The sequence below is a fragment of the Cetorhinus maximus genome, chromosome 9, assembly GCF_964194155.1.
Source record: "Cetorhinus maximus chromosome 9, sCetMax3.hap1.1, whole genome shotgun sequence".
Lineage (NCBI taxonomy): Eukaryota > Metazoa > Chordata > Chondrichthyes > Lamniformes > Cetorhinidae > Cetorhinus > Cetorhinus maximus.
The window spans coordinates 95,762,311-95,775,510 of record NC_135887.1 but is presented as its reverse complement, the minus strand read 5'-3'; the positions used below and the strand labels follow the sequence as shown (position 1 = coordinate 95,775,510).

Genomic DNA, 13,200 nt, shown 5'->3' with positions numbered 1-13,200 from the left:
CCTTAACTATGAGTTATAATTGTTGCCACTTTGGCTATGTTTTTGCCTTTTAGTTCATCAAACACATTAATTACAATGTGCTGCTTCTCTTCCTATTAATTTGCTGGCATAAGTCTCATGATTTTTGAATGCCTATGTATTTGATAGTATTTTATGCTCACTTTTTTGTTATGACATGTTGCTTACCGCCTAACAGCACGTATTTTTGTTTTCTGCACTCCCATCTTCCTGATTTGTGTCTGTCTTCCATGCTTTGTCTTGTCTGTTTTTTCTCCTTTGACTCTCCTTGCATGACATTGTCTGTCGCGTAGCCTATCAGAAAGTTTTTTATTCCTCCCCAGAGTTCTGAGCTTACCCCCTTTCCCAAAGCACATGCTTCCATAGTTCCTCACAGTAATAGAAATACAACAAAGCCCAGTATTGTGCTTCAACCAAAGACAGTGTTTCAACCCAATCCAAAGACACAGACTCTTCCTGCTAAAAGTAAGCTCACAGATAAACCTTTGCAAACCACCAAATCTAACCCTCTTCCTGTTGTAACATCAGAAGCACCGTCTCCACAGAAAACTCCTATTCAAAACGTTCAGAGTCAGCAACCTGCAGTCACATCACCGACCCAGTTGTTTGTTCCTTCAGTCCAAATTACCCCACTTTCTCTTGTCAGATTAATCCCTGGTACTGATCCAAGCACCAAATCTATCCCCATAATACAGGTGACCCCTCACCCTTCCCCACGGGGAAGTCCCCTCCCCACCCCAAAGGGAACACCAGTCCATACTCCCAAGGAGAGTCCGGCGAGTACTCCGAATCCAACACCGCCATCCAGCCCCAGTATTGGAGGGATGCCTTGGAGGACGCGGCTGAATTCGATCAAAAACAGTTTCCTTGGATCACCTCGGTTTCATCGCAGGAAATTACAGGGTAAGCCCTTTTATGTTAGCTCAATTAAATGTTCTCATCATATCCTCTATTATGGCAAAAATAACTGGGATTATTTTGAACTGGCCGGTTGTGAGATGGCTTGGTTTTTGAATCAGTGCTGGAGGTGAATTCAGTTCCTATCAAGTTTGAGTACCGTAAAGATTTTTGGAATCTGAAAAGCTGAAGCTTGTTATTAGAGGAAATATGTTCCATTCTTCCCTTATGTTAGCCCTATGTCAGCTACCTAAACCATCAAGATTACAAACATAAATTTCATCATTTGGTTGTCAGGAGTCGAATTTTTAAATGTCACTCGCACAAGCTTTCACTCTTGCACTCACTGTGGGTCAAATAGGGTTTTTAATTTTTAAAATGCACCAGCAGACATTACAATGTTGACAAACCTTTGGTGTCATAGCTCAAGTAGAGTTTTACAGACATGGAAGGGACATCGCACTGGTGGAATATATCTGTATAAGAAAACAAAACATTTTTGCCTCTCGCCATGAACAACTTTAAATTTTATCAATCTGAATTATAGCCAGTGGGGGATATTGATGAAATAGTCAACAGTGGACAATTTCATACCATATTCAACTCAGTTTAACACCCAGCTTTTGCAGAACAGCATTATAAGTGAATTAAATCGAAGGCCTTTTGAAATGCTAAATACTAGGGCCCAGATTTTAATGTGGGAAAACCTGACCTGCACACTTTTGTAGTTTTCAAAATCCACATCCAATCCATACTTTGCCTGGGGTTCTTTGTCTTTTCACACAGGGGTTCACAGTATATTTTGAGTCACGATGGAGTGCTTGAGGGGCGTGCGCAGTTCTCCAACACAGCAGCCCAGTTCCCCACTTGCTTTAAAGGCTTGCTAAACACTCCAACCGCCTTCTCATGCCACCCCAGGTCACTACCATGCTCCCCCATGCACCCTCCATAATCACTCACCTAGCATGCACTATGTCTCATCCTCAGGAGCTATGCAATAGTATTGGAAATTATTTTAAAATCATTGGAAAAATATTAAACATCGAACAATCTAATAAAACCCTGAATTCAAACGCACTGGGTGGGATTGCCCAGATTTGCACCAAGTGTGGTATCGAGCAGGTAAAATGATGTCTTACCTGAAGGCCGCAATGGCGGGTTTTCACGCCCCATCGTCCCAAACATGCCACATTATTTATGCATTCCTGGGAAACCCACTGTTTCCATGGCAGGCGGGCTCTCATTCGCCCACCATGTCATCACATTGCTGCTTCAGCACGCCAGGCGCCATATTTAAAATCCAGCCATGCGCACACCTCTCAGAGCTTCCAGCCCACGACGACTGCAGGGAAGATGTCCACAGAAGGCAAAAAGACTGCAGCGCCCAGTTTGAATGACGCGTCACCGGAATGCCATTTGGACATCTTGGAGGCCCGCTGTGATGCCTTTTATCCCCGCTCTGGCCGCAGGATGGGCAGCAATATCACCAAACCAGCATGGCAGCTGGTGGTCAGTGCCACAGAAGAGTTTGGCCATCCAATGCAGATAGAGGATGAATGATCTCATCCATGCAGCCAGGGTATGGCAACCAACTCATCACTCTAAACGCACACACTCAAGCCCAACACACATTCACTGGCATCTCACTCACTGCCAGCTCAAGGGACATCACCACCCATTCACACACACACACCCTCACATGTCCATCTGGCCTCATCTCCTCTGGAGACTGCCTCCTCAGCCCTCACCATCTTGAGGCCACTTGCACAGGTCAAAATGTGTCCCCCACACACCCTGGGATACCCACTTCCCCAGTACAGCTTTTGTCCTGCAGCCTCTTCCCTTTCCTGAGGCCACTTCTCTCCCTTCCCTAAGCAAGACCTTGCCATGCAGCTATTGAGAAGCCACCCACATATTGCTGATCTGGTAGGTAGAGACCTACCCGTGAGTCCTCCTAAAAGTGATGTGGTTCTGTCTGTGAAGTTTGACACTGATGACTGTGAGTGCTGACCGAAGCAAGGTAGGCAAACAAACCTTGAAGTCCTGAGCGAAGTGCAGCCCGCCAGGTGCACGCCCTCATGTGCTATTGTGAAACATGTTGGCGTGTTTTCCCGCCAACATGGGCAGACGATGCAGTGGCGGGGGGTGGGGGAATGAGTCTGGTGAGCTGGCCTCATAACGATAAGCTGATGTATTACAATGAGGTTCCCGACATCTGATGGTGGGAAACGTGGCCCACCATCAGCGGGCTGAGCGGACGATCGCAAACTGCTTTCAAACCATCGTAAAACCGATCGTGCCATAATGTCTGCTCACGCCACCGAACATGCCCAAAGCTGGCAGGCAAGGAAAATCCCAGCCACTATCATTGATGCTAGAAAGGGAAAAAAACTACTCCAGTGAACAAAAAAATCTAATTCTTTAAGTGTCTATTAAGTTTGTAAGCAAACAAGAATCCACATCAAAAGCATATTCTGTTATTACAGCCTCTTAAAATATTTAGTCATTCTTGGACAATAAACCACCTGCTGAGTTGAAGCCATTAAAGTCCCGCCCACCCAGAGCTGCTGGTTGAACAGCAGCGCCACTGGGGAGGCAGTGGCTGCTGCTGGTAGTACGGTACTCGAGGCTTAGGATCATCCCTAGATCTTGGCCACAGGTGAATAATGGCAGGGGAGGGAGGAAGAGGGTCAGCATCAATGGCGAGACGGGGTTCTCTCAGTGGGACCCCCCTTGAGTGCCTTTGAAGGGACCATCCCTGGGAGTCCACAAGCATCCCTACATATATTTGCTTGTTGGGCTGCACCCATGGAGAGTGCCCCTCCCCCGCCCCTCCCCACCACTACCTGCCGCTTGATTAATAACAGCAGCGGAGGAATAAGGTTCTTAACTGGCCATTAACTGCCACTTAAGGGTCTCTGTTGGTGGCGAGATTGGAAGGCTGTCCACTGGCCTTCTCGCCATGGACTTAACCAGGGTGAGGCAAGAAGATGGCGGGCTCCCCACCTGCCACCCTCCCGCCTGATTAAATGCCCCCGGTCCGCCAGCAAACTCACCGTGGGGAGGGCATTAACTTCTGCCTTTTTATTTCGTTTCAGTCTCTTGTGTGTGGTATTTTACTGTGTTCCAACATATATTTGTAAAAGTTTGATTTATTCTTCATTAATTTTATCAATGTATAATGGCCTTCCCTCAGAGACCCTATTACAAATTAGCGTTTTGCTAAGTTCGCTTTTCTTCTTTGAGACCTACCAGAGAAAGCTTGTAATTGTGTGTCTTTAATGGCTTTTTCTGTATAAATGCAACCACAACTTCAGTCTACATCAGATGCTTTCAAGTCTACATAACGACAGTCACACTCCCTTGACTCTCACACTGCAGTATATTTGTATTGCTAGGGTGAATTGCAAATTAGATGACTCATTTTTACTTATAACCTCTAACTGTGATACAACCATGATTTTTCTTCTCATATTGCTTTCCGAATGAAATATGAGTATCAGCAATTGTTGCAGGAAAAGCAGATTTTTCATTGTGGTGCAGAAATGTCACAGTATTCTCAAAAGCTAAAAAGCCCATCACTGACAGCGGAACTTTACAGAAATATAAATTCAACCATTACTCTCTGCAGATGACAGTGGTTGGATGCACCCAATGAATAAGTCTCTATCGGAACGTGTCCTAACTTGCTTTCATCAACTAACAACGGGGCTGCCAAAGAGCACCAAAGAAAATATTTAGACCATGGGTGGGATTTTCTGGCTCCGCCCACTGCTGGGATTGTCCAGACACACCAAAAGTCACTGGACTTTTAGCTGACCCGCTGCATTCCCTGCGCTGGGTCCCACCACGACAGCATCAGAAAATCCCGGCCCACGATTGCACTTTCGTTAATGCTTATACTCCCTATGTTACCATGGGGGAACTGAATGACCAAAAGCCCCCCACAACTTAATTGCTCTATATGACTTTGCTGCCAAAAAATTCAGAGATCAAATAAAACATTTTAATTTGCCAATTAATAAAAATCCCTTTAATAGGAATGCCCGGACTATTTGGGCCAAATAGTCTATTTCTCTGCTGCACATTCTATGTTATAGATTGTAAAATGTCTAATGGGGTGGCAGAATATTAGTACTGTGCATTCCATAGACAAAAATGCATGAAGAATCACTTGATCTTCTGGCATTTCATTATTCACCAGCTGCCAGTGGTAGATTCATTTCTTGCTCTGCGTGAATCCAAAGAATGTTAAGAGAAGAAATTAAATTGTTTCCTTCCAAACATATAAGGGTCCATTTTCCTGAGTTATGCCAGCCCCTTGGATAACTCCAGTGGGCAAGGGTGAAAAATCTCTGCCATTTCAGAATGTCCTGCGCAAAATGATGTCAGGTGTCCAACGTGTAATTATGTGCAAATGACAGGTACCTGTCAGCCGATGTATTTCCTGTCTTATACACCATTGCAACACTGGATGCAAGAAATGCCATTTGGATATACCATTCAATATTGCTGTGGCATGGCTGAAAGAAAATTTCCACTAGCCTTCCAATACAGACAGGAATCCAGACACAAAGACTAAAATGAGCCTGAACCCAGAAATCTGAAAGAATTAAGCGTGCAATCATTGACCAGGTAGAGTCTTACCCTGCCAAGGTTCTGCTAGTGCAAGATCTGTGAGGAAAATCCGCTCTCTAAGATCTATTTATTTCAGTCTATTATTAATATAAAAAGGCTACATGCAGTAACTTACAGATTAACTTTTGATAATTGTTTATGTACAAATTGGGAACTAAAGAGATCAACTCTGAGATTTTGTAGGAATGAGTTCATTGGACGTCACAAGAAGTAGACTCTCAGATGGGCCATCTGACTTTAGCTTGAGGTCTCGGTTTTAGACTGTCGCTTGGGATTCCCCTGGAAATTGAAGTTCTCCAATTTGGGTGATTTAGTTTTGAGCAGCAATGGAAAACTGACCCTGGGAGAGGGGGTCTTTCCTGCGAAAGTCTTAAACTCACTCAGTCTGACAGTTGAACATCTCCAGTGTTCCCTGAATAAGCCAATAAGTGCCTCATTTTGTGACAATGAAATGTACGTTTTTAAAGAGCGGTTGGAAAAATTAATACGACTTCTCTCCCCATCACCTCCCCATCTCTGGTAGAAATTGCCCCCTCTTTGGTCAATCATAATAGTGCCATCCAATGTTTTGGATTACTGCTGCTCACATCCAAGTTCATGCAATGCTGATTCTATGATCCATCTTTTAGAGTCAACATTTGCTTGATTTAGTTGGATGGACATCATCAGATATAACTTCCTCTGCATCTATCGAGAACAGAGGTATCCATCGCCTGACACCCAACTGGTTCCAAAATGAACAAACTATTCACATCTATTGTGTTCAGATTCATAAGACATTCTCCTTTCCTAGGCAGATACAAAAATTGAGAAAAATACATATATTTTGAAAAAGCTATGGCATTCTCTTTATATTTCTATCTGATTTTGACATATGAAGAACAAAACACATCACTAGCAAGCATCAGGGCTTCTAAATGATTAAACTGCAAAATAAATTTGACAATTTTTATTAATACTTTCATGTCAAGGTATAAAAACCACCAAAATGCCAGTGGTTCTGTGTTTAATTTAAATAACATGTTTTTCTGTTCTCTTCATGCAGTACCTACACCAGAGGAGATGTCAAGCCTAACTCCAGAGTCTTCCCCAGAGTAAGTAACTGCCTGCTGTTCTCTAGTGCAAACATGGAGCCAGGGTACTTCACTGCTTATGTGTAGCAACTATTTCCAACATGTTTGTCCTGTTTTAGGTGAGGTAAAGTCCATTATTGAACAGACTGCTCATCAGTGCGGTTCAAGATTCAGGATGCACTTGCAGCCTCCTTCTCCTCATTAGCAACTTTTTGAGCTTTAAATGACTGTGAAAATTATTTTCTGTCAGTGACTTTTGTAAGAAAGCTAAGCTTTGAACTCTTGCAGGTTCCCAGAACCACCACAGTTAGCTGAAGATGTTCAAACTGGCAGACTTCAGCTCCCAGCATTTACTAACGCATGCAGCCCTTTATGATTGACAACACAGCTGGCTATTGATTGAGTTCACTTTGATTTTCTGATTGTAATGTAGAAAATATATTTTTTTTTAAAGGCTGTGGGCCCCTAAAGCCTGACTGTCTTTCCAAAATAAGTCAACAAGTCCAATGTCATTGCATCGCGTGTCAGCCGTGGCTTAGTTGGTAGCACTCTCAACTCGGAGTCAGAAGGTTGTGGATTTAAGTCCCACTTCAGAGACTTGAACACCAAAACCTAGGTTGAGACTCCAATGGAGTATTGAGAGAATGCTGCACTGTCAGGTGTTCTTTCAGATGAAATGTGAAACCTAGGCACCCCCCCATGGTGAACATAAATGATCCAATGGCACTATTTCGAAGAGGGGGTGTTATCCCCGATGTTTGAGCCACTATTTGTCTAACCAACATCAGAATAACAGATTATCTGGTGATTATCACATTGCTGTTTGTGGAAGTTTACAAATTGCTGTGTGTTTCCTACCTTGCAACAGTGACTACACTTCACAAATACTTCATCGGCTGTAAACACTTTGGGATGTCCTGATGTCATGAAAGGCTCTGTATGAATGCAAGTCCTTCCTTTTCTTCATGTGACTACCAGGATGATAGCTGGACCTTGGTTCTTGTTTGTCTGCCAGTTCCCGTGTTTCTAGAGATCTGTCCTGCAGCTGGTGTGACTGTTTCTATGTCAAAGACCAACGGTAGTTATGGGAATGATTTTCAAGATTGGCAGAGAAAAGAAGAGTTCGGAACTTATCAGTTGAAAAAAATAAATAATGTTACGAAGTTTGAGGTTAGATTAACCTGTCCCTATTTTAGACCATTTCATTCTGTGTCATTAGCCAAATAAACACTGCATTGTGCCACTATAATCTGGTACAAGAATTTTGATAAGTGGCTCATCTGGCATTCAGATATCATGTTAAACTTTGCTTTTAGACTTACAATATTTATACTTAAATGTGCTTTGACAGAAGTATGTAAATTCCTTCCCTTCCACCACCACCCCACCCTGCCCCTTGCACTCCCCCTCCACCTTTCCCTCTATCTCTCCAGAGGACGCTGAGAAAGACTCCCTCAGTCATTCTTCGCACAGGAATCTAGAAAATGCATTTGTCAGGCCACTCAAACATTGAAACTAAAGAAACTGAATATTTACCATAAACATACACCTTTACACACAGGCCTCTAAAATAAATGTTAATTTCACACAGCATTTTTAAGAAAGCAACATTTCCAAATAAAAAAAAACATTTATTTTCTTTCACTTTCTTGCAACACTGTTGCTACATAGCTCATTAATGCATATTTTAAAGGTGTTTGCATAAAGTGTCATTCCCTGCAAATGTTCCATAAGCTCTAAACTGCTGACAGCAGCAGTGTATTGAGATAGTTTGGACAGTATCATTGCATCCTGTTTAGTTCAGAAATCCACATTTTATGTGCTTCACGTGTAATCTCTAATTGACATGCCTAATGGTGCTTCCGTCTGTTCTAAATATTTATCAGTTTACAATCAAAGTAGTGCTTTTGTGATGACCCTTTGCTGTGTTGGAGTTTTAAATCTGCCAGGTTTACTAAAGGCAGAACCTGTTAGGCCAATTTTTACCCCCAGATCACCATAGAATCATGGAATCATAGCATGATACAGCACAGAAAGAGGTACTCTGTCCATCATGCTTTTGCCAACTCTTTGAAGGAGCTGTCCAATTAGTCCCACACCCCTGTTCTTTCCATATAACCCTACAATTTTTTTCACATCAAATGTTTTCCAATTCCCTTTTGAAAGTTAGTATTGAACCTGCTCCCATCAGCCCTTCGGGCGGTGCATTGCAGATCACCTGAACTCGCTGCATATATTTTTTTCTCACGTTGCCTCTGATTCTTTTACTAATTACCTTAAATCTGTGTCCTCTGGTTAGTGACCCATCAGCCGCTGGAAACAGTTTCTACTTTCTTGCTCTATCAAACCCTTCAAGATTTGGAACACCTCTATCAAATCTTCTTTAGCCTTCCCTGTTCTAAGGAGAACAGCCTCAGTTTCTCTAGTTTTCCACATAACTGAAGCCTTTCATCCCTGGTACCATTCTGGTAAGTCTCCTCTGCACCCTCTCTAAGCCTTGAACGCACTTCCTAAAGTGTGATGCCCAAAATTGAGCACAATACTCCAGCCTTAGCCTAACCCTTGTTTCATAAAAGTTTTGTATAACTTCTTTCCTTTTGTACTCTCTGCCAGTATTTTTGCAGCCAAGGATTTTGTATGCCTTTTTAACAGCCTTCTCAGCTTGCCTTGCCACCTTCAAAGATGTGTGTATCTACATCCCCAGGACTCTGTTCCTGCACCCCTTTAAAATTCGACCTGCCTTTCCTCATTCTTCCTACCAAAATGAATCACTGAACACTTCTCTGTGTTAAATTTTAAAACTGCTTTGCGCCTGCCCATTTCATCAGAAACGACTACTTGCATTTATATAGTACCTTTATTGTAATGTTGCAAATGTCCCAGGGTGCTTCGCAGGAGCATTATCAAACAAAATTCACCAGTCAATTGTTTCCTCCTGAAACCTGTTACTATCCTCCTCACAATTATCTTCATTTCCGAGGTTTTTGTCATCTACAAACTTTGCAATTATACCCTGTGTACCTAAGTCTTAATAGTATCAAAGAGAGCAACTGTCCTAACACTCACTCCTGGGGGTCAACTTTGAAAACAAAAAATGCATAAAAAAGCAAAATAGTGTGCATTCTGAAAACCTGTAACACTCAGTAGGTCAGTGGACCTTTGTGGAGAGAAGTTAATGCTTCGGGAACTATTCTGATGCGGGTCCCACCTGAAATGTTAAAATGCCTGTCCTCTGTATAGCTGCCACATGGTCTCATGAACATTTCCAGTGTTTCCTAGTTTTGTTTAAAAAATCCAGCCTGCTAAAGTTTCACGTGCCACCAGCCACGTGGGATCATGCATCAGGAGCTGGTGGTGTACGTTGAGCATAAAAGCAGGAAAAGAAGTAGAGGCCAGAACTCTTCTGTGACTCAATAATTACAGAGGAAAGATGCTCATGCTCTATGGACCCACTTAGGCGCCATAGGAACAAGAGTAGGTAATTCCGCGTCTCCAGCCTGCTCCACCATCCAGTGAGATTCTGGCTGATCTGTATCTTAACTCCATCCACCTGCATTGGCTCCATATCCTTTCTACTCTTGGCCAGCAAAAATCTATTGATTTCAGATTTTAAAATTATTAATTGAGCTCGCATCTACTCCTTTTTTGTGGAAGAGAATTCCACACCTCTCCCACCCTTTGTGTGAACTTCTCTGCTGAATGGCCTGGTTCTGATTTTAAGTTTATGTCCTGCTTTGTCCTAGACTCCCTCAGCAGTGGAAAATGTTTTTACCTACCCGACCAATTACATTCAAAATCACAAAAACCTCAGTCTAATCGCCCCTTATATCTTTTCTATAACTAGAACTGTACACTGCACTCCAGTTGCAGTTTAACGAGGGCTTTGTATAGCTGTAGCAAAACGTCTTCCTCTTTATGGTCAAGTCCTCTAGTTATAAAGGCTAACATACATTTTTGATTTTTTTTAAAAACCTGACTACTACATTTTAGTGATCTGTGTGCTAAATCTCTTTGGAGTTACACTGTTGCTAATTTTTCTCCAAAAGGTGACTGAAAAGTATGTGTATGTGTGATAATTTACTCTTTTTCTGCTTGGGGTGACAAATTTTATGCTGTGCTTGTAACAAGCCTGTAGAAAAATGCTTATCCTTCAATGAAACATTTAGCCACTTAACACAGTTATCATGGAATTATACAACACAGAAGGAAGTCATTCGATCTATCAAGTCTGGCAGCTCTACAAAGAGCAACCCAGTTAGTCCCACTCCCTGGTTCTTGCCTCATATTCTTGCAATTTTTCTCCTTCAAGTATTTATTCACTTCCCTTTTGAAAGCTATTATTGAATCTGTATCAGACACCTATCAAGCAATGTATTCCAAATTCTAACCACTCATTGCATAAAAAGGTTTTCCTCATGTTGCCTCTGGTTCTTTTGCCAATCACCTTAAATCTATGCTGTCTGATTATCGATCCTTGGAAACAGTTTCTCTTTATTTACTTTATCTAAACCATTCATGATGTAAAATACATCTATCTATTTGAGAAAAACCCCAGCTCCTTTAGTCTATTCCTATAACTGTAATCCCTCCTCAATGGAACCATTTTCATAACTCTCTTCTATCCCCCTCCAAAGCCTTCACGTCCTTCCTAAAGTGTGATGCCTAGAATTGAAATCAGTACTCCAGCTGGGGTTGACCTAGCGTTTTACATAGGTTCATCATAATTTCTTTGCTTTTGTACTCTATACTTCTCTTTTATAAAGCCCAGGATCCCATATGCTTTGTTAACCTGCCTTGTCAGCTTCAAAGATTTATGAACAGACACCTCTGGGCCTCTCTGTCTCCATGCTCCTTTTAAAATTATGCTATTTAGCTGCACTGTCTCTCAATCTTCCTACCAAATTGTATCACCTCACTTTTTTACGTTGCATTTCATCTGCCATATGTTCACCTATTCTACTAACCTGTCTATGTCCTTTTGAAGTCCATTCCTATCTTCCTCACTGTTTAATCCACCTCCCAAGTTTAGGGCCATCTGCAAATTTCAAAATTGTGTCCTATGCTCCTCAGTCTAAGTCATTTATATCAAAAAAGTAGTGGCCCAAGTACTGAACCCTGGGAAATAACATTGTATACCACTCTCCAGTCCAAAAAAAAACATTCATCATAACTTTCTGTTTTCTGTCCCTCACCCAATTTTGCTGCTGTTGCTCCTTTTGTCTCATGGGGCTGAATCTTCGATCAGTGAGCAGGGGCGGGGCCAGCTGACCAATGTGTAAAATGATGCACAGTGACGTCGAGCGTGCGTCCCAACATCACAGCACGTCATTCAGACTTTCAGTTTGGTGGGCATGCACCGGAGTCGGCTGCACACCCGCCGAACTGTCAAAGGCCTAATAAGGCCATTTAACTCTCAGTTAAACTAATTAACGGAGCTGCTTGTCCAACCTTAAGGTTGGCGGGCAGGTGAAGAGCCCAGACGGCCCTCGCATTTTTCATGGAACCTCATCCACAGGCGGGATGAGGTTTCATGAATGATTTTAAATTTTGACAAAAATTTTTATTGAAATTAGTGCACATGTCCCAGCTCATGTGACAGTTTCACATGAGGAGACATGTCATAAAAATTTTCTCACCACTTTATTAAACTTTTTGGACTTAAAACTAATCTCCCTGAGGCACCTCTGTGCCTCGGAGATTTCTGCGCTCTTTCGCACTTCTGACTCAGGCAACCACCCCCCCCACCCCCCGCCCTGCCCACACAGGGAGCATACAGCGCTTGTGGGTGCGCACCACGCTGGGCGGGCCTTAAATGGCTTGCCCAAGTAAATTGGTGGCACAGACCCGATTGTGGGCGCTGATCAGGTCCGCGCCCGCCTGCGCCTGCTCCTACACCGCCCGCCCAACAGGCAGAAAATTCTGCCCATGGACTTTAATTTTACTAAGAAGCCTATTATATGATATTTTATCAAATGTTTTTTGAAAGTCCATATAGACAACATCAACTGCTCTGCGCCCCCCCCACTATGATTTAATAAAAACACGCTGGTTCTCTTTTATTAATCCTTATTTGTCCAAGCAGTGGTTAATTTTCTCCCAGATTATTGCTTCTAAAAGCTTTCCCATCAACACTGTTAAACTGACTGCCTTGTAATTGTCAAATTCATCCTTCTTCCCTTTTTTTTTGAACAAGCCTGTAAAATTTGTAATCCTCCAGTAGTCTGACATCCCTTTATCTAAAGAGGATTAGAAATTGTAGCCAGGACCTCTATAATTTCTACCCTTTCTTCCTTCAGCAACCAAAGATATATTTTATCTGGACTGGATGGCCTATGCATTTTAAGCACATCCTCTCTAGTACCTCCTCTTTATTTACTTTTTTCTCATTCAGTATCCCAGCAACTTCCTTGTTTACTGAAGCTTTGGCAAAGTCCTCTTTCTTGGTAAACAAAAATGCCAAGTACTCCTTTAGTACCTCAGCCATGTTATCCGTATCCATTAATGCATCTTTTTGGTCCCTAATCAGTGCCACCACTCTCCTCTGACAACCTTTTTACTGATAAAATGGCTTTAG

The 13,200-nt window shown here is 42.5% G+C and overlaps 1 protein-coding gene across 1 annotated transcript in view; it reads left to right on the top strand.

The window, feature by feature from the left end:
- The window catches only part of LOC144685073 (serine/threonine-protein kinase BRSK2-like), a 383,048-nt gene that overhangs the window by 270,242 nt on the left and 99,606 nt on the right, over positions 1 to 13,200 (top strand). The window contains exons 13-14 of the mRNA XM_078549609.1: positions 312 to 921; positions 6,599 to 6,647. Of these exons, the coding sequence (XP_078405735.1) occupies positions 312 to 921; positions 6,599 to 6,647 (659 nt within the window). The remainder of the gene's footprint in view (positions 1 to 311; positions 922 to 6,598; positions 6,648 to 13,200) is intronic.